Genomic DNA, 12,516 nt, shown 5'->3' on the forward strand with positions numbered 1-12,516 from the left:
GACGTGACAGGAGTAGACGTCAGAGAACCGAGGCGGTGGCCACCTTTGGAGCCCGAGATAGCACTGGCAAGGGAGGGAGGACCCAGGGCCTCCAGATAGGGCTGCAATGGCGGTGAGTCCCACAGGGCCGCCTCAGCCGCAGCTCGCTAAAGATAGCCCTTCACTTCCTGGGGTAAAACCACGCTCAACGGTCTTAATGCACTTAGAGTAGCTGAAGTCCCCAGCTTTCCTCCAGACCCCCAGTTCTGTTAGCAGCCATCCCATGGTCTTGCTCGTGAGGCATGAAAAGTGCTTTGGAATGACACGATCACTCCCGTTGAGTGGGCACCCAAGAAGCCATCGGGAATGTCGTGTCCGCCCAGTGCTCTTTCGGAGCTTCCCAGCGGGGCCTTGCAGCCCTAGCCCAGAAGGGGTTCTTGCCAAGCTTTTCCTGCACCTAGGTTCCTCTGTATTCTGAGCTCTGTTTACTCACTGCTCTGGGGCAGAGATCAGGGGGTGGTCAGTGCTCTGCTGCACAGTGCTCTAGTGCCTCACGTTCCATCCCTATTAAGAAAAGAGAGAGCAAGGGTTAAGTGAAGACATTGAGCAGCCCTGACGGGAAGGAGGCGAGAGTTGGTAGAGGAACTGGACGCTCAGAGAACTGTCCTTCAGCTGGGTCTTTTCAGGTCACATTGTTTATCTGACCCACAATGGCTGGCAGTCTAAACCAGGAAATGGGAGGGTCCTTGTTACAGTACAGTAGGTTAAAGGAGAAGCATTAAAGGCTTCTGGAAACTATTATGATGGTTCTAATTATTCAAGATCCAAGAGAAGAAAACCAGCAATTCTATCAGAGTGGACACATGAGGAGTAAAAGACAACCCCTATCTCAAAGGAGGGAATGCTTGCAAATAACCTGAAACTAAAGACCACAAATTCCCTTTAAAAATGTCTTTTTTCAGTAGGTCATGAGCGTGGCTTTTACGCTGCCTGCCCGCTTTCAGAATCCACTTGTAGCTTGACGTGTTTTGACGATGTGTGCTTAGACACTTGTCGTGCCCGACTCTTTGTGACCCCATGGACTGTGGCCCGCCAGCTCCGCTGTCCATGGGGACTCTACGCAAGAAAACGAGCGGGTTGCTATTAACTTCTCCATTGATCATGTGTACATGGAGGAAATGAAACGTTATACAAATACATAAATGTAAGAGAGACAACCCTGCCTCGGCCCCACCGGATTGTGTAGATTCTTTCCCTTGTTGCTACTGCGGGCAACAGCGAGAGATCCCTAAGTCCCGAGTAGACCCCGAGATTTCTTACCCGAGTCCTGACCAGTCAGGTGGACCACGCGGCGGGTAGGGCTGGGGCCAGGGAGCGAAAGCAACTGTCCACTGTCCACTCAGGAGTCCCTGCCAGTTCCCCCGCTCCAACCAATTGGCCTTCCCGGAAATCCCGCCTTGACGTTTTGCTTCCGGTCCCGCCTGCCCCTTCCGGTAGCCATGCGCCTCGGGGTAGAGGAGACCCTGGGAGCCCTGAACTCGGCCTTGGGGCCTGGCGGCCCAGTGTGGTTCAAGGAGACGCACGCCCGCCACCTGCGTGCCCGAGACTTCTTGGCACCGCGCCGCGCATTGCAGGCGCGCTTTGGGGACGACCAGGTAGGCGCGTGCATGGTGGGGACGTGGGCCGGAGACAGGTGGGAGCGCAGCGGCCCACTCACCTTCCTGGCTTCCCGCAGGTGCCTGAGGGCGTGGTTCACGCCATCGTTGGCCTACAGGGTCCGGGCGTGGCCCCGGTGCTGTGCTGCGCGCCGACCCCCGCGGGGCTGGCGCTTCAGCTGCAGCGGTCCGCTGTCTTTGAGCGTGTGCTCTGTTCCGTGGCCGCCTATGCCGCGCCCGCCGCCCCCACCGGCCCTACCCCGCGCGTCGTCTTGCACTGCCCGGCGCTGCGCGGCAGCCCCAGCACCCTCCGCCTGAGCCAGCTCCGTGCCGTGCTCGTGGCGGACCACCTGGCGCGAATTCTGCAAGCTCACAGGTGAGTGAGGGCGCGGGCCCAGAACGAAGGTGTACGATGGCTTTGGGCGGGGGCAGTCCGAGCCGCTGCGAGTGGGATCGGATCGAGCTGAGCCAGGTACTCAGGCTGAGCGGCCGTCTCGCTTCGCAGGGTGAGTGTGCGCCGAGTCCCCGCTGTGCGGGACCCGCACATGCCGACCTTTCTGCGGCAGCTGCGGGTGGACTGGCCCGAGGTCTCAGAGAAACCCTCGACCGAAGCCCTAAGGAATCGCGCGATTGCAGAGCTCTCCCCTGCCCGTGAGGCTGGAGCCCTGCCCCCTGGCACCCTGGGTCGAGTGTGCCTGAAGGAACTGATGGAGGAGCGGGGACGCACAGCTGGCTATGACCCCAGTGTGGACAGCTGTTTGGGTAGGCCCGGGATCCGAGGGGCCGGAAAGTCGGGACGCCGCCACCCCCGCACTCCCCGGCCGGCCTCAGCCGTGTGTTCTCTCCCCAGTGACGGAGGATCTGCTCTCTCTGCTGGCCGAGCTGCAGGAGGCTGTGCAGGCTGGTGCCGAGGGCAGCTCCCTAGGCCTGGTTAGTGACTGCCGCCCCACCCTGGTATGCTTCTGGCAAACCAGGTGTAGTGTGTCCCCCGCAGTGACTGTCCTGCCCTACAGGCTGTGGCCCCAGATGCTGGCGCAGATAGCTATGTGGTCCTACACGTAGTGAGCTGTGAGGAGGAGTTCCAGCAGCAAAAGTTGGACCTGCTTTGGTGGAAGCTGGATCATCAGGCTCCTCTCACACAGGTAGGTTAGTGATGGTAACCTCCCCACAGCAACCTTAGAGGACTCCTTGAAACCCACTTGTTAGCTGATGGGTCCAGAAGGTGACACCTGACCTTGAGGGGGACCTTAGGCACATGCAGCAGGTGCTAGGAGAGGGCTCGGGACTTGAGACAGAGGGCTTAAGGTCAGAAGCTGGGGGAGTCCAGGAACATTTAGGTTCTTGGGAGGGTATCATCAGCAGCTGACCCCTGCTGTCTTCCTGACAGAAGCACCTGGTCTGTGGCCCAGTGAAAGTGACTGGTGCGCCCAGCATCCTGACTGCCCCCGAATACTACGAGTGAGTGAGGCTGGAAGGCAGGCCACCAAGCCAGGCCAGTGGAGGTGGGGGGACCCTGTCTACCAGTCCTTTTCTCATTCTCTTCTCAATGCAGGCTCCGGCACGCCCAGGTGTGCAAGGTGTCATCACTGAAGCATGGCAAGGACCTGGAACAAGGTACACCTGGGAGACCCTGCTTGTGCTTCCGGTAGGGGGGTCATTTGCACACATGCCCCTTGTTGTCTGCCTGCCGAGACTGACTGATCTGTACTCTCAGACCCAGCCTGGATGGAAATCTTCAGGGTTCTGTCTGTGGCTACCATTAAATTTGAGATGCTCAGCACAGCCCCCCCGAGTCAGGTGAGCCTGGGCATCTTGCTGGACCGGGGCTGGGGGTTGGAGTTGGGGGACAGGGTGTGCAGTGGTGCTCCTCCCTGTGCAGCTGTGCCTTTATTCCTCAGCTTCTCCTGGCCCTGGCTGACAGCAGCATTTCCACCAAGGGCAGCAAAAGTGGCACCTTCGTCATGTATAACTGTGCACGTCTCGCCACCCTCTTTGAGGGTTACACGTGCAGCGTGGAACAAGGTCTGTACCCCACCTTCCCACCTGTGAGCAGTCTAGACTTCTCCCTGCTGCGTGATGAGGTGAGCGCCCCTCCTGGGTAGCTGGCATGTGTAGGAAGCTTGGGCCTTTCCCTCCCAGCGCCCTTCTCCCCCACAGGGTGAGTGGTTGCTACTCTTCAACAGCATCCTCCCCTTCCCAGACCTGCTGAGGCAGACAGCAGCCCTGACCCTGCCCTGCCCCACCCCAGGGCTTCACGTCGCTGCGCGCACAGAGACGGTGAGGACGGAGGAGCAGGACACGCTGCACACACTGTTCTTTATTCTGATCTGGGGACAAAAGCGGGTGGGGGGGGGCGCCAGGGACTCAGTTTGGTCTCTGTCTCTAGGTATGCAAGTTCCTGGTCCAGCTCAGCATGGACTTCAGCTCATACTATAACCGGGTACACATCCTAGGGGTAAGTGCACAGCAAAGGGCAGATGGGGGCGGGTGGTGCAGGGAAAGCAAAGGATGAGACCAGCAGCCTCCACCTCTCCTCCAGGAGCCTCGGCCACACCTGTTTGGTCAGATGTTTGCCCGTCTGCAGCTTCTGCGGGCCGTGCGAGAAGTGCTCCACACTGGGCTGGCCATGCTGGGTCTCCCTCCGCTGAGTCACATTTAAGGCCAAGGAGGCCTTAGGATCCAGGAATGTCCACAAAGTCAGCAACTGAAAGGGTGGGGTGGGGGGAGGATCTGGATTTTTTTTTTTTTTAACGATCTGGAGCCAAAATAAATTGTGTGACAAGGTTTTGTCCCCTGGCAGGGAGTGGGGCGTATTCTTGGTCTGTCCAGGTGGCATCCTACTTACCTTCAGCTCCTGCTCTGAAGTCAGGAACCCGCGGCTGCCTCTTCCTCCCCTCTGGGCACACCAGGCATGGGCACAGACAGTCACTTTGTCTGTGAGCAGGCCCCATGCCCAGTGTGCCGGCCACCGCGGGATGTCTTAGTCGTACCAGTTGTAGACCTCAAGGCCCTGGCCCCCCAGAGCACAACGGTGGCCAAACTCTGGGCTCACGGGCCAGCAGTCCATGTCGGCCACATCTGCTACGTGGTACACTGTGCTATTCATAAAGGTGGGTTCACCGTGCCCCAAACGCCAGAAGGTCAGCCGTTGGTCGATGGAGGCCGAGACCATGAGGCTGGGACTTAAGATCTTGAGGCCTGTCACGTGGGCAGCGTGGGCACAGGGGACGGAGTACTCCTCCAGCACTTGCAGCTGGGGCAGCAGCTCGGCAGCCCCCACAGCCTCCTCCAGCTCTGGCATCTCCACGGCAAGCACAAAGACGTGGAGGGAGCCGTCCTCGCTGCCACTGGCCACAAGGTGGCCCTCACGGGTGGGCAGGGTGTGCAAGCTATTGACGCCACAGCTGTGGGCCTGCACAGTCAGGCAGGGGCTGCCCAGCTCTGGAGAAAGAGGAGAGGACAGTTGTCAGGACCCAGCCCGACACACGGCTGAGTGCGTGTGGGGCGGGGGGGCAGCCACAGTTGCAGTGTAGCTACTCACGGCAGGGCAGCCCAGGGTCCACTGCAGCCTCCAGGGCAGGGGAGCCTTGGTCCAGCATGGTGGTGAGGTCCCAGAAGGCCAAGCTGCCATCGGTAGCTGCACTGCACAGGAACAGCCGCCTGGAGACCAGAGCAGCTGGGTGAGGGGGATGGAAAACAACAGGAGCGCCCCCAGCCCATGTGGGACCGCCACGCAGTCCCTCTCACCGTCGCTGATTGGGTGCCTCGTGTGTGAAGGCGTGCACCTTGAGGACACAGCGCTTGTGGTGGAAGGTTTCAGCCAGCAGCTGCAGTCGCCGCCCAGAGTCCTGCAAGAGGAAGAGCCTGGGGGCGGGGGGTAGTCCAGCTCAGAAGCCACTCTGAACATCTCTACACCCTTTCCTTTGCCTCCTGGCTCCTTGGGTCCTATACACTAAGATGCCCCAGCCCCTGCGCCACCGACCAGTATTGGTTTGTGACCTGTTAGGAACCAGACCAGGAAACAGGAGGTGAACAGCAGGCAAAACCAGAACTATCTCCTCCCCATCCATTGCCCCCACCCACTGTGGAAAAATGAACTGGCCCCTGGTGCCAAAAAGGTTGGGGACCAGTCCTTTACACTCACCTCACTGCCCCATCACTACAGGCAGCAGCCACAAGCGGGCCAAGGCCAGGCCGGTCCAGCTCACACACAGCTAGGGACATGTACCTGCAGGGACAGACGTCACTCGGAGCCTGGCCTTGCGTGCCCAGCCCTCGCTGCTGTCGGGCAGCGCGCCTCACCTGGTCTCAGGGTCCACCTTGACCATCCGGTGCCGGTGGCGCTGCCGGTCCCAGTATTCGTCTAGCCGGTGTGATGAAAGGTGCATGACGTGGCAGGCAAGACGGCTTGGGGGGCTGGGGTCTGGGGTGACCATGATTGTGAAGCAGTGCATCTCAGCCCTGCCCCCCGCGGACACCACATGGGCGGTCAGGCCTGGCTGAGGATCCTGAGGGCCACCCGGGGTGCCAACACCCCACACAGCCACCGCACGCACCGAAGAGATGTGGTTACAGACCGCTGTAAGCGCGTGGGCTGAGCCCGTGGCCGTGGGGAGCGCCAGGACACAGACGGTGGTGTCCTCGCTGCATGTGATCACGATGTCGATCAGGCCAGGGCCCTCACTGCCGGGCTCGACAGGCTCGCCAGGCTCCGGGTGGTCAGGCTGCAGGAAGCTGGGCACCCCAGACTCAGGCCCCAGGCTGATGCTGCCCACACGCTTTACACAAGTGATCTCCCGGCCATGCAGGCTCTCCCGGAGAATCACATGTGGCCGCGTGCAGCCACCCAGAGCCCGGTAGAGCATCACATCGCCATCCTTGAGGTAGGCGAAGGCCATCGCTGCCTCAGTGTCAGAGAAGGCCCAGGAGCGGTGCCCTCCACCACAATTGATGATGTGCAGCTTCTCATGCGACCGGGGGCTCCACACCACGAACTCATTGGCGTGGAAACCCAGGATGACCATGCTCCCGTCAGCCACCATACGGACCCCAGCCACCCAGTTCATCCCCCGACAGGGCTTTTGCCTTAGCACTGGCTGGAGCTGCCCGCCTCGCACAAAGAGCTGGTAGTAGGAACCGTCACGCCCTGTGGTGTACACGTAGCCACCATGGCAGGTGACCGAGGTCACACCCTGTTTCCCGTGCAGAGAAGGGAGGGTGGACACAGGGCCCCACTCAGCCAAGGAGGGCTCCCCCTCACCACTGCCTGCTCCGGGCGCTGAGGTAATGGCCCCAACCTTGCTCACCACCCCAAGACCCTTGAGCAGCTCTGGTCGGGAGGGGTACAGCAACACGGAGCCCCGGCGGTCCCCACACACCAGGAAGTCACCTGGGGGGAGGAAGGCACTGCACGTGTGCCACCTCTGCTTGCTTGGAGGCAGGAGGTAGCGGCAACGTTCCTTGACGGAGATGGCCTTGCCAGAAGGCGCTGCAGAGACCTCTAGGCAAGCCACCACGCCACCAGGGCCCGAGGCCAGCAACAGAAGCTCCTCATAGCCTCTCAAGGCCCAGCTCAGGCTGTGCACCTTCCCTGGGAACAGGGTCAGGTCCACAGCTGCAGTCGGAGTGTTGATGGGGACAACCTTGACGCGCCCTTCCCCGTTGGCCAGGGCACACAGTCCGAAGCCCTCAGGACCAGGGGCTGCCTCTAGGAGGCAGTAGGACTGAAAGCGCATGTCCTCCAGCAGCTGCTCCCAGCACTTGACCTCGAGGTCATAGAGGTACAGGGCCCCTGTGTCGGTCACAGCCAGTACTCGCCACGAGCCAGCCAGCGTCACAGCCTTGAGGACACCTGGCCTGCTGTGAGACTTGAAGGAGAGCGCGAAGACCCCCGAACCCGGGTGCCCACGCCCTACCAGGTGCCACAGCCGGATGCCTGAGTCATCACCCCCAGTGATCACCCAGGCCTGCCGCTCATGGGCTGCTAGGGCTCGGATCCCACGGCCCTGGTGGCCCCGAAAGGCCTGGAGGATTTCGCCTTCATGGCTCCACACCAAGCAGACGCAGTCTTCTCCTGCACTGATAAGGTAATTCTCGAGGAGCTTGACCTGCCAGACACGGGCGCTGTGCCCAAAGCAGTGCCCAATATTCTGGACCCGGCCCCCAGGAACCCGCAGGTCACCCACCTTCCAGATGCGAACGCTTCGATCCTCGGAAGCTGTGGCCAATAAGCCCTTGCTTTCTAGGTAAGACATGCTGAAGATGACTCCCACGTGCCCACTGACCCGTCGGTCGGGGGCTACGGGCTTATCGTCTTTTAGAGCAGCTGCTGGGTACCAGACCAGGAGCTGGTTGGAAACAGCGCCAGCCACTACGGTCAGCTCCTTCCAGGTGTCTCCGATCAGACAGGCCGAGGAGAGGGTGCACCTGTCTGTGCAGGGCACATCCTGCAGGCTGCACCCTACCACGGGGTCATACAGCACCACCGAGTTGTGGCCCAGGGCCAAGGCAATGTTCCCCTCGAGCCAACGGGCATCCCAGATCCAATCAGACATGTTCCACAGGCCAGAGCGCCACAGCTCCCGGAAGCGGCCCTGTCCCCAGCTAATTTTCACAATTCGGAGGCCCTTGCTGCCAAACGCCGCCACCATGACCTCTGAGTCAAGCTCTCTGCTGGGTTCTGGTCGCACTCGGAATCCATGGATAAGATAGTGGCCAAGCAGGTTCTGCACTCGCTTCATCATCCGCAGATGTCCACCGAAATCCAAGGTGTATACCAGGACATCTGGCCCCTCACCTGGACAGAGGCGAAGAGCCACATCAGAACCCCTCCTCTAATTCTCATGGGCCAAGAAGAGACAGGGAGCAAGGGAACTGCTCAGCAGGTAGCTTATGAATGTATTAGGTCACTCAATCCTGCAGGCTTGGGCTTGCTCTCAGAGCTTGATCTCAGGTTCAGTTGTATTCTCAGTGCTCTCTGAGCCCCTTGTCAGTTACCATGACACTCAGCTCAACCATGAATTCGTCAAACTCCCATCTCCTCCTCATCCCAGCGAACTTCTCATGCTTCAGACCAGAATCCTCAGTTTTAGTCCTCAAATCCTTGGCCTCACTGACCTTCTTCACACTAACTCCTCCCCCAGGGAAGAGGCACACTGATAAGTCAAGCATTCCACCTTCGGGCCACAGCAGAACCCCTCCTGATTTCCAGGAGCTTCTCTCTATCTCAGAAGATGTGAGCACATTCAGTAACAGTGGGCCGAGGCAGCCCGCAGTTTGGAAGCAGACACCCCTGTGAGCCTCAACTGCCGCCTGGCTGCCCTGCAGGCATGTTCATCTACTAGCTCATCCTCAAGTTTGCTCCCTGCTCCTCACACCCCAATGACCTAATACTACCGTCCTCTGCCCAACCCCAGCCCCAAACTGGGAAGCCCACCTCTTATCTCCAAGTTCTAGAGATTTCACTTTCTAAAGAGCTTGCAAATCCAATCAACCACAGTGACTCTGGTCCAGGACATCACCTCTTAACTAGAGATGACCGTGGCAATCCCTCATGCTATTCCCAGCCTGCAATCTCAATCTTTTGACATTCAATAAACACTCATTTGAGAGATTCCTGGCATTCCAGTGGTTAGGACTTGGAACTTTCACTGCTGGGGCCTGGGTTTCATCCCTCATTGGGGAACTAAGATCTTGCAAGCAGTGTGGTCCAGCCAAAAAAAAAAAAAGTGTTGTTTTTTTTTTAAATAAACACTGATTATAAACCAGACAATGAACAATATGCTCGAGTAGTGAATAAAACCCTGCTTCTGTGGATTAGGCAGATGTTAAACACTATCACACAACAGATAGCAAAAGAAAAAAAAAAAAAACCCCACACGAAAAGAAGCTCAACATCACTGTCAGAGAAAACTGCAATTCAAAACTACAACGAGGTATCACTACACCAGTCAGAATAGTCACCATCAAAAAGTTTTACAAATGGAATTCCCTGGCGATCCAGCAATTATGACTCTGCTCTCAATGCCGAGGGCCTGAGTTCAATCCCTGGTCTGGGCTGGGCACTAAGAGCCCACATGCCATAGGGTGCAATCAGAAAGCTTTTTAAGATACAAATGAGCTTGCTTACAAAACAGAAACAGACTGACAAGTTTCAGAAACCAACTTATGGATACTGAGGGGGAAACATGGTAGTTACTGAAGGGGAAATGTGGTAGGCAAGGGATAAATTAGGAGTTTGGCATTAACATATACACACTACTATATAAAAAACAGGTAACCAACAAGACCTACTGTATATAGCACAGTCTGTTCCTAAGACCTGACACAGCCAAATAAATATTTAAGCTCTAGAACAGTATCATACAGGTACACTACATAGTTATCGTTTTGATATGTTCCAGGAAAGAACTACATAGGTTGCTTTCAGAATGTAAAATGAGGGAGGGACTTCCCCAGTGTTTCAGTGGCTAAGACTGCGCTCCCCATGCAGGGGGGTTCGATCCCTGGTCAGGGAACTAGATCCCACAAGCTGCAATGAAGACCGAACACTCTGTGCGCTGCAGCCAAATTTAAAAAAAAGAATACAAAATGGGAAAATCTACTCTACTGGTTCTCAACAGAGGGACACTTTCCCTCCAGAAGACATGTCGCAATGTCTGAGGACATTTTAGGTTGTTACAACTGGGAGCTGTGTGTGCTACTGGCATCTAGTGGAGGCTAAGGGTGTAGGTACATCCTACAATGTAGACAGCCCTTCACACAAAGCATGATATGATCCAACGAATCAAAAGTGCTGAGACCGGGAAACCCTGGTCTAATCTAACCAGACTGGGTGACTGCCAGGGGAAGCCGACTTGAGAACGTAACATTTAGGTGAGGCAATCAAGGATCAGCAGTTGTTAGTCAAAGGAAGAGCAGGCAGGAGGGAGAGGGCTTGAACCTTTCTTGCCAGAGGAAACATCAATTTTGAGGCCCCTGAGATGAGTGCGAGCTTTGGGGAACATGGCTAGAACAGGAAACAAAAGGTTCAAGGATGAGCTCGAGAGAATGCTACTGAGGGGGTTGGGGAGGCATAGCTGCATGGCCTCAAATGATGGCAATAACGGTAGAAAAAGACACACACATGCTGCATGTATTAAGTGCAGCATCAACCAGGCTGGCTTGGGGGGTGAGAGAGGCAGATTCTCGGGCTTGGGCACCTGCGTGGCTGATGTTCCCATGCCTGAGCTCGAACACCAGCAAGAGTATTCCAATTTGTAGGCCCTTGTGCACTTGAGCCTGGCACTCAGATGAGAACAGGGCTGGGAATTCAGGCTATAGGTTCACAGGGGTTGGATTTGAGAAGTGTCAATAGCAAAGTCACTTTGGAAATAATGGAAGTAGGTGAATTCACTTTAAAAGCTTACTAAACTAAATTTCACAAGCCATTTCCCTGCTTAAAACTTTTCAGTGGGGCTTCACCAATGGGGCTTTGTGGCCCTAGGGATAAGTCAGATCGACGGCTGAAATGGACTGGTCTCTGCTCATTGGTCCGGCCTCTTCACCTAGACAAGCCCTTCCGCTCTGCCTGCTAAATTCCCCCCAAGAATTGCCTCTTTTCCATAAAGTGGCAAATTCTGTCTTAAATCCTGTCTTCCCCGAGTTTACTCTTCTGGTTCTTCAGTTTTCTGCCTACCTATTTCCTCCTCCAGGAGCCTTAGGAGTTTAGCTCATGGTAGGAACCTTGGGCTCCCAGAGCCTTCACAGCACATCAAAGCTGGGTCATCCCCCGCCCTCATCTCCCACCCCCATACATCCACCCCTCTTAGGACTGGGAGCAGCTCACTCAAGGCTTGCCAGCCAGTGCCCTGCCTTGCGACCCTTATTAAACTCAGCAGCTCTAACATAGGTCACTAGTAGTAGCTTCCAATCGGACTCCACCGCTCCATGGGGCTCTGTCGCCTCGGGTCCCTGTCCTCTGCTACCCGAGCCAACCCTCCTCAGAAGAGGCACTGCTTACACGGGATTTCCTGGACCCCAACCATCTCGGGAAGGGCCTCAGCCTCCGCCTCCCCGAGCACTGGCCTACTCAGAAAGGTCTCATCCTCGGGTTTCCCGCGACTCCATGCTGCTGAGGCTCTTCATCCCCATCTAGGGAAGAGCATCACCCGCCCCTCTCTCGCACTCGAGAGGCCACACCCCCTTCTGAGCTTGGCCCACCCCCGAAAGGCCACGCCCCAGACCCTGGACCCGCCCGGGGGGGCTTCATCGCGGAGCTCCCCCCGCATCCTGGCTGGAACGATGAAGCCTCCGCCCGACTCGTCCACAAGTGTCTCTTATTCCCTTCCCCCGCCCCCACGCCGACCGCGTTTCCCTGCACCTTTCTGCCGCCCCCAGCCGCCCTCTCCGCATCCGCTGCAGTTTCTGAAAGGCCTCGGGAACCACCGCAGCTCTGTTTCCTGGACTCCTCAGGCTGCGCTTCAGCCCCGCCATGCCGTGGGTTCCCGCCCGCCGCCCGTCCTCCTCCTACTCGGGGCATCCCTTTGTTCTTGAGGCCCCTCCCCAGGCGAGCGTTCGGTTTCTTCTCCGCTAGCGCGCGCCTCGAACCACAACTCACCCGCCAACAGCCGCTCCCCCACGCACTCCAGACCCGTTACCGGGAGGAGTATGAGCTCTGAGGTTGCCCGCGGCCAAACGTAGTCCTCGTGAGCGTCCATGGCGGTCCCCCGAGCCGCTGCAGCTGCCACGGCCAAGAAAGGAGCAGAGCTCTCGCGAGACGAGCCTTCCCGCGTGCTGCTGCGCTGCAGCTCTACGGCGCCCGTAGCAACAGGTAGCAGAGGCAGGGGCGGCAGCCGCCTAGGTCCAATGACGACCGCCCTCCGCCCCATGCCGTCCGGCTGGG

At 57.8% G+C, this 12,516-nt stretch overlaps 2 protein-coding genes and 1 non-coding gene across 6 annotated transcripts; 2 read left to right on the top strand and 1 right to left on the bottom strand.

The window, feature by feature from the left end:
* On the top strand, window positions 34–4,433 carry DALRD3 (DALR anticodon binding domain containing 3). 4 transcript variants are annotated; one of them, XM_018066748.1, is made up of 13 exons: window positions 34–112; window positions 1,477–1,634; window positions 1,715–2,010; window positions 2,140–2,396; window positions 2,485–2,564; window positions 2,648–2,776; window positions 3,022–3,092; window positions 3,187–3,248; window positions 3,349–3,431; window positions 3,533–3,715; window positions 3,792–3,911; window positions 4,021–4,089; window positions 4,174–4,328. In XM_018066748.1, exons 2-13 carry the CDS (start codon window positions 1,479–1,481, stop codon window positions 4,291–4,293), a joined length of 1,626 nt encoding a protein of 541 aa, XP_017922237.1. In that variant the 5' UTR covers window positions 34–112; window positions 1,477–1,478; the 3' UTR covers window positions 4,294–4,328. The 4 variants fall into 4 exon arrangements, 3 of the variants coding, with proteins under 3 accessions (XP_017922237.1, XP_017922239.1, XP_017922238.1); XM_018066750.1 differs by having other exon boundaries at window positions 3,533–3,656; window positions 3,835–3,911; window positions 4,174–4,315; XR_001919959.1 differs by lacking the exon at window positions 4,174–4,328 and having other exon boundaries at window positions 3,835–3,911; window positions 4,021–4,041.
* Window positions 286–371, top strand: MIR425 (microRNA 425). The gene has a single exon (NR_129750.1). It is a non-coding gene; the product is annotated as a microRNA 425 (primary transcript).
* On the bottom strand, window positions 3,932–12,504 carry WDR6 (WD repeat domain 6). Its single transcript, XM_018066747.1, has 7 exons — window positions 12,232–12,504; window positions 5,937–8,430; window positions 5,779–5,862; window positions 5,382–5,498; window positions 5,176–5,294; window positions 4,480–5,075; window positions 3,932–4,338 (listed from the first exon to the last, which is right to left on the bottom strand). Exons 1-6 carry the CDS (start codon window positions 12,500–12,502, stop codon window positions 4,615–4,617), a joined length of 3,546 nt encoding a protein of 1,181 aa, XP_017922236.1. The 5' UTR covers window positions 12,503–12,504; the 3' UTR covers window positions 3,932–4,338; window positions 4,480–4,614.

This window comes from Capra hircus, chromosome 22 (genome assembly GCF_001704415.2).
Source record: "Capra hircus breed San Clemente chromosome 22, ASM170441v1, whole genome shotgun sequence".
NCBI classification, from domain to species: domain Eukaryota; kingdom Metazoa; phylum Chordata; class Mammalia; order Artiodactyla; family Bovidae; genus Capra; species Capra hircus.